The 23,906-nt window shown below is 44.8% G+C and overlaps 1 protein-coding gene across 1 annotated transcript in view; it reads right to left on the minus strand.

Annotated features, from left to right (window-relative positions):
* Nucleotides 1–936: 936 nt before the first annotated feature.
* The window catches only part of MLYCD (malonyl-CoA decarboxylase), a 58,049-nt gene continuing 35,079 nt past the window's right edge, over nucleotides 937–23,906 (minus strand). The window contains exon 5 of the mRNA XM_077288608.1: nucleotides 937–3,531. Within this exon, the coding sequence (XP_077144723.1) occupies nucleotides 2,998–3,531 (534 nt within the window). The 3' untranslated portion in view covers nucleotides 937–2,997. The remainder of the gene's footprint in view (nucleotides 3,532–23,906) is intronic.

The raw sequence follows: 23,906 nt of genomic DNA on the forward strand, positions 1-23,906 counted from the left end.
ATTCAAGAATAATGCCCCAAGTCCCCCTTACAACAAACAATAGCTTGACAATAAATAAACACCTAAAACCACATATGTAAAGTACTTGCCTAACTTTGGATCCTACAAACTTCACAGCAGCACAGTCAGCTGCTTGAGAATGGAGAAGAGTTTTAATAAGAGATAATTTCAAAAATTGATTGTTTTCACAAGCGCTTTTCATTTTTAAACATCATAGAAATTAATTTAACATTTTTAATACACAGAGCAGTTTGCTGCTCCTACGTGCACAATCAAGATTTCAAAAAAAGATTTAGAAATGAAATCCCAAGAAAAAGTAAGTAGAAGAATATAGGAAATAGAAAGAAAAACACATTGTTGATTTTTGGCTTGTCTAGATGGAACAAACTTTGTAAAGACCCTCATTCCCAATTTTCAGGCAGTGAAAACTTGGCAATCAAGCAAAACTCGTATTCATCGGGTAATCAGGTCACTGGTGCCAGCACAATAATCAACAGGATCCAAAAAGATAGGCCATCAATATCTGATCGATTGGGGGGGTACAACACCCCGCCAATTGACTTCAGCAGAAAGTTCTCAGATACAGCCAGGTGCTACAGCGCAACCTCCTATTTATTTGAATAGGACACACCACAGCCAAGAGGTTCCTACTGCTCCTGCCAGTAAAGGCTGATCAGTAGGGATGCCACGCCAAACAACGGTTACCGACGAAAGCTCATATTCATGGGCCATCTATAAAAAACAATAGTGGCTAGCCCCTTTAAATATATGACCTACAAAGCAATTAAATGACACGTAAGGGGTTAAAAGTTAATAGTTTGATTTTTCCACTACACCATAGGTTGTGTCTGCCATTGCCTAGTCAATACCAGACAGAAGGGTGGAGCCATTTCAGGAAAATCCCTTATATCAACCCTCAATATACTACAGTCAATGTTAGCATCAAATTTAGTTTTTTATTTTTATGCTAAAACATTCAAATACAAAGTTTGAGCAACACAAAAGAACTTGACAGACGGTGCAATGTCACCCGTCAGGCAGCAGCGGATTAGCGACCATCTTTCATCTCCGACAACTTCATCTGTACCGATCACTGTTTGGGGATATCCTTTTGATCCGCCGCTCAAGACAGGCCATATTGATTGCCGGATAATGCAGGAGAAGAGATTGACGGTTCTTTATTTCCCCGCTGCTGTCAGCTTTTTATAAGTCCGCTCCTGGCACTCCTTAGTAATTGAGCGTTACATATGCACAGCGTAGGCAGGAAGCACTTAAAACCCAATCAGTTATCAACACCAAAAGGAGAGAGAGAAAAAACAAATCAATAGGAAGTTTAAAACAGCAAAGAAAAACTCTGAGAAAACTGCTTTCTTGAATTTTGGCACTTACAGACCCCATTTTTATGTCTTATTAAGTAAATTGATGTTACAGTAGTGTGTGTGGGGGGGGGGGGAAGCTCCCATTTAGCACTCGCCTTCCCCTCACTAATTATTTAAATGGACAGCATATAATTCTATTATTTTTCGGCAGGGGTGCTGTAGGGGAAATTAACACTTCACCAAGGGATTATCAAGATCAGCCATTCATTGAGCTAAGAATCTGCACTCAAAAGTGAGCCACCCCAGCGGTGATCACCATGTGAAGTTTTACAGTCACAGCCTGAGCTGCATTCAAAATGGTACCTCTGAAGGAGCCCATGCTGATGACTCTTTTATACACTGCCGTTACAGTGTAAAGACCCAACTGAGGCTAATATGACTAGTCCAGCTATTCCCAGCGCCACTGAAGGTGATTGGCAGGTCTCTCGCTTGGGAAGAAACCTGGCAATCACCGCCCAGAGAAGACTCTTTAAAGTATGTAATCTCTGAAAGGCTCAAACGTTTGTAAGAATAGGGGATCCTGGCTGCACGACGATAGCAACTTGGTAGGATTCATGCTGCCTGTGGACCTGACCAATTCCTTTAAAAAAGTTATTTACACTTTATTTTAAAAAATATATATATCTAACGTGTATTGCTAACGGTCACCAACTTCGCACACAAAAAAACAAAAGTGCATTAAATCATTCCAAAGACTGGAGGACATAAGAAAGTGACTTTAAAATAAGTGCAAATTAAGAGAAAAATAAGGCGGAAGCAGAAAAGACAGGCAAAAAAATGCACTAATGTAATAAAGAACGGCATATCCATAGGGTGTACCATAAAGGCCTGATAGATGCAGGTCCCTTCTCTGGGGAAGGGGAGATCTATTCACAAGAACCACACTGTAATCCCCTGCAAACTTTTCATGTGCAAATCTGCAGAGAAAATCCTCATGGTCTGCCATACAACACAAGTGTTGAGAAGACAAACTGCAAATAAACTCACTTTTACCACTTTAATATCAACTAACAAATTGAAGGGTTGTCTAGGATTACAAAAAAAAAAAACAAAAAAACATGGACACTTTCTTCCAGAAACAATCACTCCATTCCCCAAATTGTGGGCAGCACCATTTTCCCAGTTTGCCTAAACCACTGTCTGTCAAATCATACTGTGCTTCACTCACCCTCCCCAAGTCCAGCACCAATGTCTGTTGAGGCAGTGGCTCAGAGCGGATGCCGCTGATAAGACATGGAAGATATAGGGAGGATGAGCAAAGGACCTTTTTTTCTTGTCTTTTAAAAAAAAATAAACTGCACCCAGGAACCACATAAACAAGAGGAGACCTGCAATCCTGCACACAACCTGTCGACATGTGCGGCGGTCTTTTTATGGGAAAAAAGCGGCCATATTTTGCAAATCCTGCACAACTTTAAAGATTGCAATAATTTACATTAAAAAAAATTAAAAAGTCACCAATGTGAACATGAAGTCATATCTTTAAAATGTCTCTTGTTCAATCAATCACGAGACAAGGCATCATATGGCAAAAACACAACCAACCGCTAAGTGGACAGTACTTGGTACTGAGCTTAACCAGTCCCGGCTCCTGACTTTCGCTGCTGACCGTTCCCATCTACAACTTGCTGTCCTTTCTAAATTGAGAAACCAAGTTGAGCACTTGTTCGGAGGCCTCGATGTGCTTCACACGCAGGTATCTAGCACTGTTCACCGATGTGTCCTCTAAGAAGTAGCGGTAGTTGACCATCATGCCACAGGAGGCCACAGCGCCCCGCGGACTTGTATCGGCCATCCAGTTCAGTCGCCATAGGACAGCCCCGTTTTGTAAATGGAAATTTGCTACAGGGTTTAAGGCAAAACCACGATGCTTCTCTCCATACAAATACCAAGCGCAGAGCCTCATCAGAGGGGCCTCCAACACCTTCACCAGTCTCTCAGACTTCATCCACTCATTGCTGGTGAAGAGGCGTTTCAGGGTTTCAACAGCCGGTAATCCTGTGATGTCCGATATCTCCTTACACTCAGATTCCAAAAACAGCTCAGTCCGCCCCAATTCTTTGGTTTGTGAGTTGAAAGCACCGAGGAGCCATTTGGTAAATCCAGGGATTGGGGATAAACTGCAAAACTCAGATAATTGGGAAAACTCTCCCTGCAAAATAAAATGTGAGAAAAAGTAGACATTAGATGACATCTATATATCCATTCTTACTCTTAGATCAGGTATTTAAAGTAAGCATAAAGTACGCATATTTTTCGGACTATAAGATGCACCGGACCATAAACCGCACGCACCTAGGTTTTGGAGGAGGAAATTAGGAAGAAAAAAATGTAAGTAAAAAATGTGGTCAATTCTGTACATAATATCTCCTATCCTGGTATATATTGGTCCCCTCATCCCAGTATACATGGCCCCATCCCTATTCTGGTATGATTGGTCCCCATCCTGGTCCTGGTATGCATGGCCCAATCCTTATAATTGGACCCCACCCGCAGCAGAAAAAAAAACATATTCCGCTTACCTTCCCGGCACTCCCTCGCAGCGTCTTCCTCCAGTGCCAACAGCGGCTTTATGCTTGTAAACAGTGCACAACTGCCAGAATACTCACTGCTCCCCACGCCAGGACTGTGCGCGCAAAGAGCAGTGAGTATTCATTGCTCTTCAGTAGCGTGCACAGTGTCAGCCGCTGGCAGTCATGTATGCCGCTACTTAAGAAAAATTTATATTCACCTCTCTCCACACCCAGAGAGGTGAATATTTACTTATCTTAAGTAGTGGCACGCGTTATCACCCGGCAGCTGCAGGAAGCCAGTGGCCGACACTGTGCCCGCTACTGAAGAGCAATGAATAATCACTGCTCTCTGCGCGGACAGTCACAGTGTGCAGGGCAGTGAGTATTCTGGCAGCTGCACTTCGGCTTGCGAGCAGCGCATGATGTCTCTGCCATGCTATGCTTACAAGCATAAAGCAGCTGCTGGCAACAGAGCAGGATGCTGCAAGGGAGCGACGGAAAGGTAAATGTAATGGTTTGTTTTTTTATGTTTTCGAATGGGTCAAATCATACAAGATCAAGGATGGGACCAATCAGACCAGGATGCTAAAGAAAAATGAATATTCATTACCCTCAACGCCCATGGGCGTGGAATGCAGTGAATATTCATTTCTCTTTCCCAGCAGGCACAGGAGTTAGCATCAGCTACCGGCTTCAGCCTCGTGTGACCCGCTGCTCTGCCAATATCGCTCCCCCACCTCAGCCAGAGCCAGTACATCCGAACTAAAAGGTGCACCCCCCATTTTCCTCAACATTTTTGGAGGAAAAAAGTGCATCTTATAGTCCAAAAAATACGGTAATTTGGACCAGCAGCATAACCATACTGCTGGTTCGGGATGTCGAGCTTCAAAAGTGCACTGTCAGTCATCAGGAGCGCACGGTCTATCGGAAAAACAGGAAGCGGTGCACTCCTGAGGACAGAACATTAGAACACTAAGTCCTGTGCAGAGGTAGGTCGCCAAGAACAATGCTGTTCAAGAAAAAAAAAAAAAAAACATAGCAAGATTGATGGGATATCATTAATCAGACCCGCTAATGATGATAAACTATCCTAGCAATACAAAATAAAAATACCCCTTAAAACAAAATTCATGTGTCAAATATTCACAGCCTGCGTACGGATTGGCTAAAAATAGGCCTAGTCTTATAGGCCAGGAGTTTGGGCTAAAAGACCTGCAGCCTCTCCCCACACAACAGACCGTTCTTGGCGGAAGTATGAACTTTTCAAAACATCTCCACTATGAACTACTAATGATTCATTGAACATTTCTTGAGTGAGTGAAACCTCTGGAAAATTGTTTGCTAAATACCCCATAACTAGTACCAGAAAGGGTGGCTCTGGTTCAGGGCAAAGGATGTTTTTATGCATCATGCAGGAGGACCCAACCCACTCCTGCATTACTTACTCAATCCATTGCTTACAGCTGTGCAGTACCACAATTTACCTGTGGAGGCACTGCAGGAAAATTGAACACTTAAGTACTGGAATCCCAGAGATCAACTATAATCTTTGCGGGAATGTGACAGCATACATTTACTACAACAACAACATTCGCTAACTTTATCCGACCTGCTCACATTCCTGGCGCTTCCTTAAAATTCATAGGTCTGGTGCAACGTCACACAGGATGTACAAATTGTTAGACCCATCGGGTCAAAGGCGGTACACGGGCCTGTGGTCCGCCAGCCATGGACTACTGATGCAACCACCGCATTGGAGTCCGACAAATATATATATTTTAAACAACTCTTAAATTAAAAATACAAACTTCTAACATTGTGACCAACCTTTACATTTATGGTCACGAGTCACCCATGGAGCCAATAATGGTTTGATTTAGTCTGTCTTTTTAAAAGACGCACAAAAAATGCAGCATTTCTGCTGATTTGGGGGATTAAGTCAAGGTCCTGATCCATCTAGAGGGCGACATTCTGCCAGTGGCCGGCCTCCGGTCAGCCGTCTAACTTGTTTTCATTAAAGCCCTAATATCCGTCAGCGAGAAGAAAACATGCTTTCATTAGAGCCGTCATTAATCATTCCCGAGGCAGAAACTAATAGCAATGGCACATTACACTTAACTTATTATTTCAGGCCACCGGTCACCATGGATACTACTTACCTTTTAAAACGATTCCAACCGGATCACCGTGGAGTTTTCAATGAAATAAACTTTGAAAATGTCAGAGACCATTTTGCAAATGTGTTTTTTTTACCATGGCGGATCTCCAACCGGGAAAGTCTGGAATAATAGCGCATATGGAGTGTGATTCTGATTGGCCAGTGCTTTGTTAAAGGGGTCTTCCAGGACCATGCTACTGCTGCAACCTCAAGTGTTAAATGTGCACATACCCCATAATGACTTGGAAAGCCCAAACATGCCATTAATTAAATGTGACAACCCAGGAGGGAAGGGGAAGTGCAGGAATTAGGAAGCCAGCGCCGAATCAAAGGGAGAGTGCAGGGATGAATCGATGGAGGAGACTTCACACTGTGCTAATGTCTCTCCGATCCATACAGCTTTATAATGAACCTACGTTCTTGCTTTTTTCGCTTTTAGGTGCCGCTGCTTCCGCTGGTAATCCGCACACAACAGAAAACTGCGCCAAGTCACTGCCGAGGCCGCGCAGGTGCTGCCATATAATGTCACATCCTACATCACAGGACACATAAATGTTTGCAGCCAACCTTATGAGATGGAAACATTCCTGGGTCCAATGTGTTTGTGCATCTGCTTATATTAAGTGAGAACCAGTGCCAAAGAACTGGTTGGAAAAAAAATCTGTATTTTATGGTATTCTGATATTATCCCGAATCACATAAAGAAAGTGTTCCATGCTCAAATATTTTTGTGTTATTGCATCAAGTTATCTTGACCTGAATGGATTAAAGGAAGTTCTCCACCATTGATGGATGTTTTGATTTTCTTACCTACATGCATGTAATTGGGATTAAAAATATTCTATTGGGTTTCATTAAAAAATTTGAATAATTTGCCTCCTATAGACTCAGTTTTATACTGTCTATGGCCAGCTGCAGAAGGGTTTGGAACACTACCTTTACTATAACAGATGTGTTGGGAACATGATTGTGTGTATATTTAAGACAGGTTCTCCTGAACTTGTAATGCAACCTTCCTTACAAACTTCACTGCTCTCCCATCAACTGGTGGACTACTATAATACTGCCCCTATATACAAGAATATAACTACTATAATACTGCTCCTATGTACAGGAATATAACTACTATAATACTGCCCCTATATACAAGAATATAACTACTATAATACTGCCCCTTATGTACAAGAATATAACTACTATAATACTGCCCCTATGTACAAGAATATAACTACTATAATACTGCCCCTATATACAAGAATATAACTACTATAATACTGCCCCCTATGTACAAGAATATAACTACTATAATACTGCCCCTATATACAAGAATATAACTACTATAATACTGCTCCTATGTACAGGAATATAACTACTATAATACTGCCCCTATATACAAGAATATAACTACTGTAATACTGCCCCTTATGTACAAGAATATAACTACTATAATACTGCTCCTATGTACAAGAATATAACTACTATAATACTGCTCCTATGTACAAGAATATAACTACTATAATACTGCTCCTATGTACAAGAATATAACTACTATAATACTGCCCCCTATGTACAAGAATATAACTACTATAATACTGCTCCTATGTACAAGAATATAACTACTAGAATACTGCCCCCTATGTACAAGAATATAACGACTATAATACTGCCCCTATATACAAGAATATAACTACTATAATACTGCCCCCTATGTACAAGAATATAACTACTATAATACTGCCCCTATGTACAAGAATATAACTACTATAATACTGCCCCTATGTACAAGAATATAACTACTATAATACTGCCCCCTATGTACAAGAATATAACTACTATAATACTGCCCCTATGTACAAGAATATAACTACTATAATACTGCCGCTATGTACAAGAATATAACTACTATAATACCGCTCCTATGTACAAGAATATAACTACTATAAGACTGCCCCTATGTACAAGAATATAACTACTATAATACTGCCCCCTATGTACAAGAATATAACTACTATAATACTGCCCCTATGTACAAGAATATAACTACTATAATACTGCCCCTATACACGTTTCGCTGTTGCCATGTGAGTCAGAATCCTTTATAATTTAGTACTTTGGGACTTCCTGTACTTTTCAGTAAACACTAGAAACTTTTATAAACCTGTAACCAGACAAGTGTTCTGTTATTTTAGTAATAGAACGGCAGATGACGGAATAATTTAAACCTGGCATCTTCAAGAGAGCAATGTCCTCCTCCGACGTGCGCAGCCCCCACTCCTCCTGTACACTTCAGCTACATATTCTCGTCACAAGTAAGCGGACAGCCATTACTCCTCACGGAGCACATTATTATTAGGCTTTTTGATTATGCTGTAGATCCGAATAGCACAGAAGACAACATGATTCACTGCAAAGTTAGAAATGCGCAAAGCAGGAAGACTATTATAAGCAGCATTGTGTCCCCCCAAAAAACACACTACCTCTCCTCCTACAATGCAGCACCGCAAAGCATTGATTACTACAGAGAAGAGTTGTGAATGCAGCTCTTGATGGGGCTGGAGTAGAAGACCCGAAGTTACCGGGCACTTATGTCTTTTTTATGTATTGCGCAGCGCTGAGCTCCTCTTTCTCTGACAATGAATGGAGCAGAGATCGAGCATGCGCACCTCCTGCCCTGTCTAGACTAGGCCCTGCAGAGCCCCTTTCCTAGAGGAGGGGAGAGTGGGGAGAACAGAGTGCACCAGATCAGGAATGGTGTATTTTGATTTGGGGGTTGGATGGTGGTTTTAAACCTAAAACATAATGGGACACTGAAGAAACAATTTCTCTTTCTCCAACAATGAATGGAGCAGAGATCGAGCATGCGCACCTCCTGCCCTGTTCTAGACTAGGCCCTGCAGAGCCCCTTTCTCTGGGGGGGGGAACGACGGAGGGCACCAAACCAGGATTGGTGTATTTAGGTTTGGGGGTTGGCTTTATACCTAAACATAATGGAAACTGTAGAACCAATTTTTTTCTCCCACCATGAATGGAGCGGAGACCAAACTTGCATACCCCCTGTCCTGTCTAGGCTAGAACCTCAAGAGTTCATTTCTAAGGGAGGAAGAATAGAGGGCACCAGATCAGGAATGGTGTGTTTAGGTTTGGGGGTTGGGTGATGGCTTTAGACCTAAAACATAATGAATACTGTAGAAACAATTTCTGTCTCAGATCCAAAATGGAGCGGAGATCGAGCATCCGCACCTCCTGCCCTGTCTAGACTAGGCCCTGCAGAGCCCCTTTCTCGGGGAGGAAGAACGGGAGACACTAGGCCTAGAATGGTGTATTTAGGTTTGGGGTTGGAAGGTGGCTTTAGACCTAAAACATAATGGACACTGTACAAACTATTTCTTTCTCAGACAATGAATGGAGTGGAGATCGAGCATCCGCACCTCCTGCCCAGTCTAGACTAGGCCCTGCAGAGCCCCTTTATTGGGAGAAAGAATGGAGACCACCAGACCAGGAATGGTGTATTTAGGTTTGGAGGTTGGTGAATTTAAACCTAAAACATAATGGATACTGTAGAAATACTAAACCAGAAGAGGGTGTCAGTGAGATATTTAGTCCTAGAGAACTGGAGAATATCATAATTCAGAATGCAGCTCTGGAGGGGATTTGTGAATCCAGAGCAATAATATAATTTGAATACTGATCAACCAAGCATGTAGTACATTTTTTTTTTTTTTTTTTACTGAAAAACGATTCTGTAAAAAATGTGTCCGAATCCCTTTCTTTTTTGGCTTCTCAGCATGGTGGCTCAGTAAACAGTCTCCTTCCCTGAAAACACTGCGGCTGGGGATAATGAAGAGGACGCGCTCAGCGGGTTTTAAAACCAACTACTGTGTCACACGTTTGATATACACCTCAGTGTTAGAGTTCGTTCCTTGGCAAGAGGGAAGACACGCTAGGGTAAACGCGGCTCTCCGGCCAGCAAAACTCAAGTGTTTGACAAGGCTTCCGGTGGATTCCAGAAAAATTGAGCCACCTGTCGAAAAACAAACAAACAGCATACTGCTCCCACAGAGGCCTGACCACAGGCGCTTCTTTAACCCCCCAAAATATATGCCACGTCTTGTATTAGCTGAGCAAGCAAAAAAACAAAAAAGCACAAGGATGGAATTTGTCACAAATGATAAAAAGGTGTTTGTACGAAACAATAATGAATTGTCCAACAAAAGAGGATAACAAATGAGACGCCTTGTGCGCTACTAAGAGAGTTAGAGTGCCCTCCACTGTAGAGAAAGAAAACTTACGTGCAAGACACAATGACGAGAAGCACAAAGAAATAAACATAAGCCTGAAGAATATGCTGTTCCTATACAAAAGATGCAAGTGTGGACCAATAGTACAAGTAGAGAAATCTGCTTCTCTCTCCACTGATGAGCTACTTTCCTGCCTCTTAAACATGCAATCCACTCTGAAAAAGAGCAAAATAGTGAACCGAGAGGCCGAGGAAAAGAGCGCGCCGAGAAAAAAAAGAGAGAACTGAGGAAAAACAGAGAAGCGAGAGGCCTAGAACACTGGAGAACCGAGGGGGGCCTAGAACACTGGAGAACCGAGGGGGGCCTAGAACACTGGAGAACCGAGGGGGGCCGAAAACACTGGAGAACCGAGGGGGGCCGAAAACACTGGAGAACCGAGGGGGGCCGAAAACACTGGAGAACCGAGGGGGGCCGAAAACACTGGAGAACCGAGGGGGGCCGAAAACACTGGAGAACCGAGGGGGGCCGAAAACACTGGAGAACCGAGGGGGGCCGAAAACACTGGAGAACCGAGGGGGGCCGAAAACACTGGAGAACCGAGGGGGGCCGAAAACACTGGAGAACCGAGGGGGGCCGAAAACACTGGAGAACCGAGGGGGGCCGAAAACACTGGAGAACCGAGGGGGGCCGAAAACACTGGAGAACCGAGGGGGGCCGAAAACACTGGAGAACCGAGGGGGGCCGAAAACACTGGAGAACCCAGGGGGGCCGAAAACACTGGAGAACCCAGGGGGGCCGAAAACACTGGAGAACCCAGGGGGGCCGAAAACACTGGAGAACCCAGGGGGGCCGAAAACACTGGAGAACCCAGGGGGGCCGAAAACACTGGAGAACCGAGGGGGGCCGAAAACACTGGAGAACCCAGGGGGGCCGAAAACACTGGAGAACCCAGGGGGGCCGAAAACACTGGAGAACCCAGGGGGGCCGAAAACACTGGAGAACCGAGGGGGGCCGAAAACACTGGAGAACACAGGGGGGCCGAAAACACTGGAGAACACAGGGGGGCCGAAAACACTGGAGAACACAGGGGGGCCGAAAACACTGGAGAACACAGGGGGGCCGAAAACACTGGAGAACACAGGGGGGCCGAAAACACTGGAGAACACAGGGGGGCCGAAAACACTGGAGAACACAGGGGGGCCGAAAACACTGGAGAACACAGGGGGGCCGAAAACACTGGAGAACACAGGGGGGCCGAAAACACTGGAGAACACAGGGGGGCCGAAAACACTGGAGAACACAGGGGGGCCGAAAACACTGGAGAACACAGGGGGGCCGAAAACACAGGGGCCGAGAACACAGGGGCCGAGAACACAGGGGCCGAGAACACAGGAGAAAGAGAGAAAGATTACACAGAATGTGCTGCTACTTTCTAGTAAATGTAATCTCCCTTAGAGCTGGATTCAGAAGTACACTGCTCAGTACTGTTGTATGATGTTGTCCATGATGAGGCTTTTTCAGCATAGCAGATAGTCTACACCCACCAACTCAGAGACAACTGAAAAGTAGAGATAGAGCCTGCAGAAAGGAAAATTGGTGAAAAATGCATGACACAAGTCGACCAGTGAATTGTCAAGATGATACAGACCATCCATAAACCCAGAAAACAGCAGTCTAAAAAAAAATTAAAGGGGTTGTCTGGTGAAAACAGTCATGTATGCGCAGGAGAGGGGATAACTTTTTGACTGTGGAGGTCCAACTTCAGGGACCAGCACAGTTTGTCAGAACAGGAACTTTCAGAACGACAGGTTGGATGCCTGACAGTAGCTCCATTCATTATCCCTGGGGCTGCCATAAAAAAAAAAAAAAATCGCTCACCTGACCTATAGGATTAATCGATTAGGGTCCTGGATCTGACCCTCATCGAACCTACAAGCTCTAAGCTGAAGATTGCAATAGACATTACAGTCAATGGGCCACTAATCTAGTGTCTCTGGGCATCTTCCGCCCTAAAATAATAAACAAAAAATGAAATGATCCTATTACCTGAAGGTGGGCTTGGTATGAAGACGCGCTATCGCCATTCATTCACCTTGACTGTAAGCCCATTAGGATCTGTTCCACATCCCAATTTGCATAATTGCTCGCCCTGACAACACCGTGTAAAAACAAATCTCTCTTCACGCGACTCTTATTGCAGTCTCCAGCGTGAAACATCAATCATAAAAAAAAAAATCTATATAAATAAAAAAAACAACATCTGATGCATTTATCTCACCTGGAAACTCATCAGCTTCAAAAGGGTCGTGTGGCGCCTGTCACATCTGCTAATGTTACACAGCTGTTAGCTGGAGATAGAAGACAGTCCCTTTAAATGCGGAGGAACATGGCACGGCGTGGGCCTCCGCGTGACACCCCTCCATCCTCCCTGCTAAAAAGCCTTTCAGTCAGCCAGCGCTGGGCACAAAAGCCTTTTTGCAGATCCGAGGCAGTTACTAAGCAAGACAGAAAGGCACATCACAGGCGCTAAATAACTTATCGAGCCCACAAAGAAATGACAGCAGCAGCCAGCCTTTGATGTTCAAGTGGTACTGACAACCGCAAATGTCAGCGCTAGATTACTTTTCACCAATGGGGGAAAAAAAAAAAAAAAGAGGAAAAAATACATTAACCATTTCACCAGCAAATATTTGATGGTTTGGAATCAATTAGTGGGGTGAAGGCAATACCCTAACAAATGGATAAAGGAGCGACCATCGTGGTGCAAGGTCCTACAGTCATGGAATGCAATTCTGTCAGATAATACTCAGTTTCTTCCTGAAAATGATTGCAAACACAAATTCTTTGGTATTATTATCTTCATTTAATTTGTCTTAAATGAAAAAACACAAAAAGAATTGTTCTAAAGCCAAATTGGATATAATGTCACACCAAACATAAAAAAGGGGGTGGACAAAAGTATTGGCACTGTTCGAAAAATCATGTGATGCTTCTCTAATTAGTGTAATTAACAGCTCCTGTAACTTACCTGTGGCACCTAGCAGGTGTTGGCAATAACTAAATCACACTTGCAGCCAGTTGACATGGATTAAAGTTGACTCAACCTCTGTCCTGTGTCCTTGTGTGTACCACATTGAGCATGGAGAAAAGAAAGAAGACCAAAAATGTCTGAGGACTTGAAAAACCAAATTGTGAGGAAGCATGAGCAATCTCAAGGCTACAAGTCCATCCCCAAAGACCTGAATGTTCCTGTGTCTACCGTGCGCAGTGTCATCAAGAAGTTTAAAGCCCATGGCACTGTGGCTAACCTCCCAAGATGTGGACGGAAAAGAAAAATTGACAAGAGATTTCAACACAAGATTGTGCGGATGTTGGATAAAGAACCTCGACTAACATGCAAACAAGTTCAAGATGCCCTGCAGTCCGAGGGTACAACAGTGTCAACCCTTACTATCCATCGGCGTCTGAATGAAAAGGGACTGCATGATAGGAGACCCAGGAAGACCCCACTTCTTACCCCGAGACATAAAAAAGCCAGGCTGGAGTTTGCCAAAATTTACCTAAAAAAAGCCCAAAACGTTTTGGAAGAATGTTCTCTGGTCAGATGAGATAAAAGTAGAGCTTTTTGGGCAAAGGCATCAACATAGAGTTTACAGGAGAAAAAAAGAGGCATTCAAAGAAAAGAACACGGTCCCTACAGTATGGTGGAGGTTCCCTGAGGTTTTGGGGTGGCTTTGCTGCCTCTGGCACTGGACTGCTTGACCATGTGCATGGCATTATGAAGTCTGAAGATTACCAACATTATCGTCATTAATTATACCGTGAAATACAAATAGTTGCAAAACATCATCATATTAGAAGTTACAAAGATAATGGAATGTGCATGGTAAATCAATAGTTCCTTATAAGAAAATACCTATTATACAACTTTAACCATTAACAGTAAGTCGCCGAAAGAAAAACAGATTTGAATCCTGCTCTATGAGCGATGCCCCCGAAAACCACAAGCCCACCTTTCTATGTAGATGTCTAGTCAGTGCAGACTATAGAGTACGATAAGAGGAATTCCATCTGCCCCATATCTTTTCAAATTTACCTGGACAACCTCTATTTTGATACATTGTTCTTTCATATGGGATAATCGAATTCACCAGATCAATCCAAACTCTAAGGGTCGGGGGGGGAGCCACCCATCCATCTTAACGCCAACACCTTCCGTGCTAAAAAGAGCGTCTCTCGGAGAAAGATCCCAGTATAATGATCCCAAGCCTCCGTATCCCACACCCCGAACAAACAGGTCAATGGTTCGAACGGGACAGGAATCGACAATAAAGACGTTAATAATGTCGTTACCTATTACCAACAAATGTTGCAGCATAATGTAGGGCCCAGTGTGAGAAAGCTGGGTCTCCCTCAGAGGTCATGGGTCTTCCAGCAGGACAATGACCCAAAACACACTTCAAAAAGCACTAGAAAATGGTTTGAGAGAAAGCACAGGAGACTTCTAAAGTGGCCAGCAATGAGTCCAGACCTGAATCCCATAGAACACCTGTGGAGAGATCTTAAAATGGCAGTTTGGAGAAGGCACCCTTCAAATATCAGGGACCTGGAGCAGTTTGCCAAAGAAGAATGGTCTAAAATGCCAGCAGAGCATTGTAAGAATCTCATTGATGGTTACCGGAAGCGGTTGGTCGCAGTTATTTTGGCTAAATGTTGTGCAACCAAGTATTTGGCTGAGGGTGCCAATACTTTTGTCTGGCCCATTTTTGGAGCTTTGTGTGAAATGATCAATGTTTTGCTTTTTGCTTCATTCTCTTTTGTGTTTTTTCATTTAAGACAAATGAAATGATGATAATAATAACAAAGAATTTGTGTTTGCAATCATTTTCAGGAAGAAACTGAGTATTATCTGACAGAATTGCAGGGGTGTGAATACTTTTGGCCATGACTGTATATGTAATGATGGTTTTACTGGTTCAGTGCACCAACAGCAAAAGTGTATAGGGTGAGATCCTATCCCGAAGCTCTAAAGAAGGAAAAAATAAAGCAACTTTGACCATTTACCCATTATTAAAAATCCTCTCCGTTCCCAAGAATGGACGGATATTTAATTCCATACTTGATACTGCCTAGATTACCGGCCCCCTCTGCAGTCTATCAGTGGTGGCCGGTTTCCTAGGTAAGCTTGCCTTGCAAGCGCTGACTGGATCCACTACTTTTAGTACCCCTGGGCTCCTCTGCTTGCGCATATTTTGGGCCAATGGTCAGTCTTCAGGAGCGCACCACCTCCTGGTAAGGATGAAGCCAGGAAGACAAGGAGAGGTGTGCTCCTGGACAAAGAAAATGAGGCAAAGCCCTTTAAGACTAGCATACAATTGAGATGAATAACGGTCAAACCCAACCACCATCTGTGATGAGGGAGCAGCCGCCATCTTGGATATGGGGCATACTAATAGAGATTGGCGTGACTCCATTTTGTCTCCTATCCGAATTCACCATGTCACACATCTGCAGGGATGAACACTCCTGGCCCCCACCTTTTCCCCTACCTGCATAAAGTTCCTTTAGTATGGTAATGGGCTGAGCGCAGTGTAGCAGGCAGATGGCATTTCAAAGCCTGAGTGAGGAAGCCACGCCAGCAGGGGGCATGGAGGTGCTTGGGGGCTCAATTAAAGCATACATGTCAGGTGGCTACAGGAGCCAAAGTCTATTATCTGCCCAGCCGGACTGTCTCCACCATGAAATTATGAATTATGGACGCATCGTCCGAGGTACAGGCTCATAAAAAAATCTTCACCGCCCTAAAGAAATTGCGCATCTGACAGTGCAACTCCCGGGTCCGTGGGAGTTCTAGAACCTGAGATATAGAGATCAGCCTCCCACAGAGACCTAATGGGTCCAGGTTTGATCCCTGTACGACCGGCAGAACAAACCACATGCACTGGTACTGCCCGTGTACTGATCCGATCATCCTGAGAAAAGTTATTCCATTTATTAGGTATTGGGAATAAATCTTGCAGGGAAGCTGAGGGGTGGAGATTGCTAGCCCACCCAGTTACAGGGGGGAGGGACACGGAAGGTTTAAGAGCTGAGGACACTTGGAGAGTGACACACACACTCAACAGAAGAAGATGACGATGAACTAAGGGAAGAGGGCATATGCCAGCCAGAGGGGAGCAAGCACGTGCTTTTTGCGGGCTGCCCGGCAACTAAGTCTTGTACCTGTGAAACGCAGAGCCCCACGGCTTCCACAAGCGACCTTCAACCTGGTAAATTGACTTCCAGCTTTATACCTCTAAGCCTTGTACTATTATTGTTATATTTTACTCTGACTGTAACTCTTGATATATTTTTACCGTATATTTCTTGTAATTACCTAGTGCAACCTTAAGGCAATTAAATTATAAATTAATTTTGGGCTGATCCTTTTATTCTGATTGCAAATCTTAGAATACCCCCAGATGGGTAACAGGGCAGTCTCCCCGGCGGCCATTTGCTCTAAGTGCAGTTCCCTTATTGACTTGAGAGACAAAGGGGGGCGCCGGAGAGCTGTGCCTGTGTAGTGACGTCACACCATCTAATAAGATAAGGTGGGGGGTTCCGACTTTCACCAGATGTCACAAGTTGGGGGAAAAGAGGTATAGGGCATGCTGAATTTCAATATGGCATCAAAGAAAAGCGGTGGCCAGAAGTCATCTCCACTCAAAACATATGCGTGCCAAGTGATCCGAGACGCGACTAAGCTGTACAAGAGTGACTGATTGTACTTTATTTCAGATACAAGTCATTTTTATCTGAGAGCCTGGATTAGCTTCCAAAATATTGACCCTTGCCTTGGTGGCATCGAGTCATAATTCACATAACTCGCTTCAATGCAACTCGCTTCAATGATGGATTAGAAAAAGAATATGGCGTCTGTAAAGGACATACATTTTGCACTTTAGTGAAAGAGAGGCATTCGATGGCCACCCCTTGCACCAAATATTTCTACCAAAGCAGCACATCCCTGTTATGATCCCAATGGCAGGGGACCTCAGAGATTACAGCAAGTCTGCAAAACATAAATACCAGCTCATAGGGAAGTGGTAACTAAGCTGACCATATACCTGATCCTAGCGCAAACACTAACAGCAGCCGGGGAACGTGCCTACGTTGATCCTAGACGTCTCGCGCCAGCCGGAGAACTAACTAACCCTATCAGGGAAAATAAGACCTCTCTTGCCTCCAGAGAAAAGACCCCAAAGTAATACAAGCCCCCAACAAATAATAACGGTGAGGTAAGAAGAAAAGACAAACGTAGGAATGAACTAGATTTAGCAAAGAGAGGCCCACTGACTAATAGCAGAATATAGTAAGAAGACTTATATGGTCAGCAAAAAACCCTGCAAAATATCCACGCTGAATATCCAAGAACCCCCAAACCGACTGACGGTGTGGGGGGAGAATATCAGCCCCCTAGAGCTTCCAGCGATATCAGGAATCACATTTTGTACAAGCTGGACAAAAATTATGAACAATGCAAATGATCAAAAGTACGAAAGCAGGAATTAGCTTATCTTGCAAAGAACCAGGACCTGAAGACAGGAGCAAACAGAAGTGAACTGATTACAACGATGCCAGGCACTGGACTGAGAATCCAGGAAGTTTAAATAGCAACACCCCAGGCCTAACGAAGCAGGTGAGTACCAACCTGGTAAAAGACAATCCAAGTGCCAAATCACTAGTGACCACAAGAGGGAGCCAAAAAGTATAGTTCACAACAGTACCCCCCCTTTAAGGAGGGGTCACCGAACCCTCACCAAGACCACCAGGGCGACCAGGATGAGCAGCGTGGAAGGCCCGAACCAAATCGGCCGCATGAACATCAGAGGCGGCCACCCAGGAATTATCCTCCTGACCATAGCCCTTCCATTTGACCAAATACTGGAGCCTCCGTCTAGAGAGACGAGAATCCAAGATCTTCTCCACCACGTACTCCAACTCGCCCTCAACCAACACCGGAGCAGGAGGCTCAACAGCAGGAACCACAGGCACAACGTACCGCTGCAACAAAGACCTATGGAACACGTTGTGAATGGCAAACGACACCGGAAGATCCAAACGAAAAGAAACCAGGTTAAGAACTTCCAAAATTTTATAAGGACCAATAAAGCGAGGCTTAAACTTAGGAGAGGAAACCTTCAGAGGGACATACCGAGAAGACAACCAAACCAAATCCCCAACACGAAGTCGGGGGCCCACACCGCGGCGGCGGTTGGCAAAACGCTGAGCCTTCTCCTGTGACAACTTCAAGTTGTCCACCACATGATTCCAAATCTGCTGCAACCTATCCACCACGGAATCCACCCCAGGACAGTCAGAAGACTCAACATGACCCGAGGAGAAACGAGGATGAAAACCAGAGTTGCAGAAGAATGGCGAAACCAAAGTAGCGGAACTAGCCCGATTATTAAGGGCAAACTCCGCCAATGGCAAGAAGGTCACCCAATCATCCTGGTCTGCAGAAACAAAACATCTCAAATAAGCCTCCAGTGTCTGATTAGTTCGCTCCGTTTGACCATTAGTCTGAGGATGGAAGGCAGATGAAAACGACAAATCAATGCCCATTTTAGCACAAAAAGATCGCCAGAATCTGGACACAAACTGGGATCCTCTGTCGGACACGATATTCTCCGGAATGCTGTGTAAACGAACCACATTCTGAAAAAACAAAGGAACCAGATCGGAAGAGGAAGGCAACTTAGGCAAGGGTACCAAATGGACCATCTTGGAAAAACGATCACACACCACCCAGATGACAGACATTCCTTGAGACACCGGAAGATCAGAAATGAAATCCATGTAAATGTGTGTCCAAGGCCTCTTCGGGACGGGCAAGGGCAAAAGCAACCCGCTAGCACGAGAACAACAAGGCTTAGCCCGAGCACAAGTCCCACAGGACTGCACAAATGACCGCACATCCCGTGACAAGGAAGGCCACCAAAAGGACCTAGCCACCAAATCTCGGGTACCAAAAATTCCCGGATGCCCTGCCAACACCGAGGAATGAACCTCGGAAATGACTTTGCTGGTCCATTTATCAGGAACAAACAGTCTGTCGGGTGGACAAGAGTCAGGTCTACCAGCCTGAAATCTCTGCAACACACATCGCAAATCAGGAGATATGGCTGACACGATAACTCCCTCTTTAAGAATACCAGCTGGCTCCGAGACTCCAGGAGAGTCAGGCACAAAGCTCCTAGAAAGAGCATCAGCCTTAACATTCTTCGAACCAGGCAGGTACGAGACCACAAAGTCAAAACGAGAGAAAAACAATGACCAACGCGCCTGTCTAGGATTCAGGCGCTTAGCAGACTCGAGATACATCAGATTTTTGTGATCAGTCAAGACCACCACACGATGCTTAGCACCCTCGAGCCAATGACGCCACTCCTCAAATGCCCACTTCATGGCCAACAACTCCCGATTACCAACATCATAGTTCCGCTCAGCAGGCGAAAACTTCCTAGAGAAAAAGGCACATGGTCTCATCACAGAGCAACCAGAGCCTCTCTGCGACAAAACAGCCCCAGCACCGATCTCAGAAGCATCCACTTCAACCTGAAAGGGAAGTGAGACATCAGGCTGGCACAAAACAGGCGCCGAAGTAAACCGGCGCTTCAGCTCCTGGAAGGCCTCCACGGCTGCAGGGGCCCAATTAGCCACATCAGAACCTTTCTTGGTCATATCCGTCAAAGGTTTAACAACGCCAGAAAAGTTAGCGATAAAGCGACGGTAGAAATTAGCAAACCCCAAGAACTTTTGAAGACTCTTAACAGACGTGGGCTGAGTCCAATCATGAATAGCTCGGACCTTGACTGGGTCCATCTCCACAGCAGAAGGGGAGAAAATAAAACCCAAAAAGGAAACCTTCTGCACTCCAAAGAGACACTTTGAGCCCTTCACAAACAAAGCATTATCACGCAAAACCTGAAACACCATCCTGACCTGCTTTACATGAGAATCCCAATCATCCGAGAAAACCAGAATATCATCCAGATAAACAATCATAAATTTATCCAGATACTTCCGGAAGATATCATGCATAAAGGACTGAAACACTGAAGGAGCATTAGAGAGCCCAAAGGGCATCACCAAGTATTCAAAATGACCTTCGGGCGTATTGAATGCAGTTTTCCATTCATCTCCCTGCCTAATGCGCACAAGGTTGTACGCACCACGAAGATCTATCTTGGTGAACCACTTGGCACCCTTAATCCGAGCAAACAAGTCTGACAATAGTGGCAAAGGATACTGAAACTTAACAGTGATTTTATTCAGAAGCCGATAGTCTATACAAGGTCTCAAAGACCCGTCCTTCTTGGCCACAAAAAAGAATCCCGCACCGAGAGGGGAAGAGGATGGACGAATATGCCCCTTCTCCAAAGACTCCTTGACATAAGAACGCATCGCGGCATGCTCGGGTACAGACAAATTAAATAATCGTCCCTTAGGAAATTTACTGCCAGGAATCAAATCTATAGCGCAGTCACAGTCCCTATGAGGAGGAAGAGCACTGGACCTGGACTCACTGAATACATCCTGATAGTCACACAAATACTCAGGAACCTCTGAAGGAGTAGAAGTAGCAATAGACACCGGCGGCGAATCGCAATGAATTCCCTGACAACCCCAACTCGACACAGACATAGCCTTCCAATCCAAAACAGGATTATGAGTCTGTAACCATGGCAGACCTAAAACGACCAAATCATTAATTTTATGCAGAACAAGAAAACGAATCACCTCCCGATGTTCAGGAGTCATGCACATGGTCACTTGTGTCCAATACTGCGGTTTATTTTCCGCCAGTGGCGTAGCATCAATTCCTCTGAGAGGAATCGGAACCTTTAAAGGCTCCAGGACAAAACCGCAGCGCTTGGCAAACGACAAGTCCATAAGACTCAGGGCAGCACCTGAATCCACAAATGCCATAACAGGGTAGGAAGACAATGAACAAATTAAAGTCACAGACAAAATAAATTTAGGCTGCAAATTACCAATGGTGACAGGACTGACAACCTTGGTTAGGCGTTTAGAGCATGCTGATATAACATGTGTAGAATCACCACAGTAAAAACACAGCCCATTCTGACGTCTATGATTTTGTCGTTCGGTTCTAGTCAGGATTCTATCGCATTGCATTGAAACAGGTGTCTGTTCAGACAACACCGCCAGAGGTTTAGCGGATTTGCGCTCCCGCAAACGCCCATCAATCTGAATAGCCAGCGCCATAGAATCATTCAGACTTGTAGGAATTGTAAAACCCACCATCACATTCTTAACGGCTTCAGAAAGGCCATTTCTGAAATTTGCGGCCAGAGCACATTCATTCCATTGAGTAAGCACGGACCATTTCCGAAATTTTTGGCAGTACACCTCAGCTTCATCCTGGCCCTGAGAGATGGCCAGTAGAGCTTTTTCTGCCTGAATTTCAAGATTAGGCTCCTCATAAAGCAATCCGAGCGCCAGAAAAAACGCATCAACATCCGCCAATGCAGGATCTCCTGGCGCTAACGAGAAAGCCCAATCCTGAGGGTCGCCACGCAAGAAGGAGATAACAATTTTAACTTGCTGAGCTGAATCTCCAGACGAACGAGGTTTCAAAGATAGAAACAATTTACAATTATTCCTAAAATTCCTAAATTTAAATCGATCTCCAGAGAACAGCTCAGGAATAGGTATCTTAGGCTGAGACATAGGACTGCTAACAACAAAATCCTGAATGCCCTGCACACGTGCAGCAAGCTGATCCACACTAGTAATCAAGGTCTGAACATTCATGTCTGCAGCAAAGCTTCAAGCCACTCAGAGATAAAGGGGAGGAAGAAAAAAAAAAAAAAAAAAAAAAAAACAAACTCAGAACTTCTTTTCTTTTAATCCCACTTCAGCAATGCATTAACTATTTATAGGCCTGGCATACTGTTATGATCCCAATGGCAGGGGACCTCAGAGATTACAGCAAGTCTGCAAAACATAAATACCAGCTCATAGGGAAGTGGTAACTAAGCTGACCATATACCTGATCCTAGCGCAAACACTAACAGCAGCCGGGGAACGTGCCTACGTTGATCCTAGACGTCTCGCGCCAGCCGGAGAACTAACTAACCCTATCAGGGAAAACAAGACCTCTCCTGCCTCCAGAGAAAAGACCCCAAAGTAATACAAGCCCCCAACAAATAATAACGGTGAGGTAAGAAGAAAAGACAAACGTAGGAATGAACTAGATTTAGCAAAGAGAGGCCCACTGACTAATAGCAGAATATAGTAAGAAGACTTATATGGTCAGCAAAAAACCCTGGAAAGCTGGACAAAAATTATGAACAATGCAAATGATCAAAAGTACGAAAGCAGGACTTAGCTTATCTTGCAAAGAACCAGGACCTGAAGACAGGAGCAAACAGAAGTGAACTGATTACAACGATGCCAGGCACTGGACTGAGAATCCAGGAAGTTTAAATAGCAACACCCCAGGCCTAACGAAGCAGGTGAGTACCAACCTGGTAAAAGATAATCCAAGTGCCAAATCACTAGTGACCACAAGAGGGAGCCAAAAAGTATAGTTCACAACACATCCCCCATAGAATTAGACAACCTGCCTAATCTTGTGTAGGTCCCTCACTCTGAACCATGGACTCCACCACACCTCAGATGGTGTCTGGTGGTATCTAGCACTAAGGGTACCGTCACACAGTGGCACTTTGGTCGCTACGACGGTGCGACCTGTGACGTTCCAGCGATATCGCTGTGTGTGACACGCAGCAGCGATCAGGGACCCTGCTGAGAATCGTACGTCGTAGCAGATCGTTTGGAACTTTCTTTCGTCGCTGGATCTCCCGCTGTCATCGCTGGATCGGTGTGTGTGACAGCGATCCAGCGATGCGTTCGCTTGTAACCAGGGTAAACATCGGGTTACTAAGCGCAGGGCAGCGCTTAGTAACCCGATGTTTACCGTGGTTACCAGTGTAAAAGTAAAAAAAAAAAAAAAAGTACATACTTACATTCCGGTGTCTGTCCCCCGGCGTTCTGCTTCTTTGCACTGTGAGCGCCGGCCAGCCGGAAAGCGAGCACAGCGGTGACGTCACCGCTGTGCTTTCCGGCTGGCACAGACACAGTGGAGAGAGGCAGAACGCCGGGGGACAGACACTGGAATGTGAGTATGTACTGTTTTTTTTTTTTTTACTTTTACGCTGGTAACCACGGTAAACATCGGGTTACTAAGCGCGGCCCTGCGCTTAGTAACCCGATGTTTACCCTGGTTACCCGGGGCCTTCGGCATCGTTGGTCGCTGGAGAGCTGTCTGTGTGACAGCTCCCCAGTGACCACACAACCACTTACCAACGATCACGGCCAGGTCGTATCGCTGGTCGTGATCGGTGGTAAATCGTTATGTGAGACGGTAAGTGTGGCATCTTTGGATCGGACTCGTTTCTCTAGCACATCCCACAGATGATTGATTGGGATTAGGAGTCAAGTCATCACTTTGATCTCCGTCTTGTTCCTCCACCATTTCTGAGCAGTTGAGCAATACGACAGGGGCAATACCTTGCTGAATTATGAGCTGCCATGTTATTATTAT

Source organism: Ranitomeya variabilis, chromosome 2 (genome assembly GCF_051348905.1).
Source record: "Ranitomeya variabilis isolate aRanVar5 chromosome 2, aRanVar5.hap1, whole genome shotgun sequence".
NCBI classification, from domain to species: Eukaryota; Metazoa; Chordata; class Amphibia; order Anura; family Dendrobatidae; genus Ranitomeya; species Ranitomeya variabilis.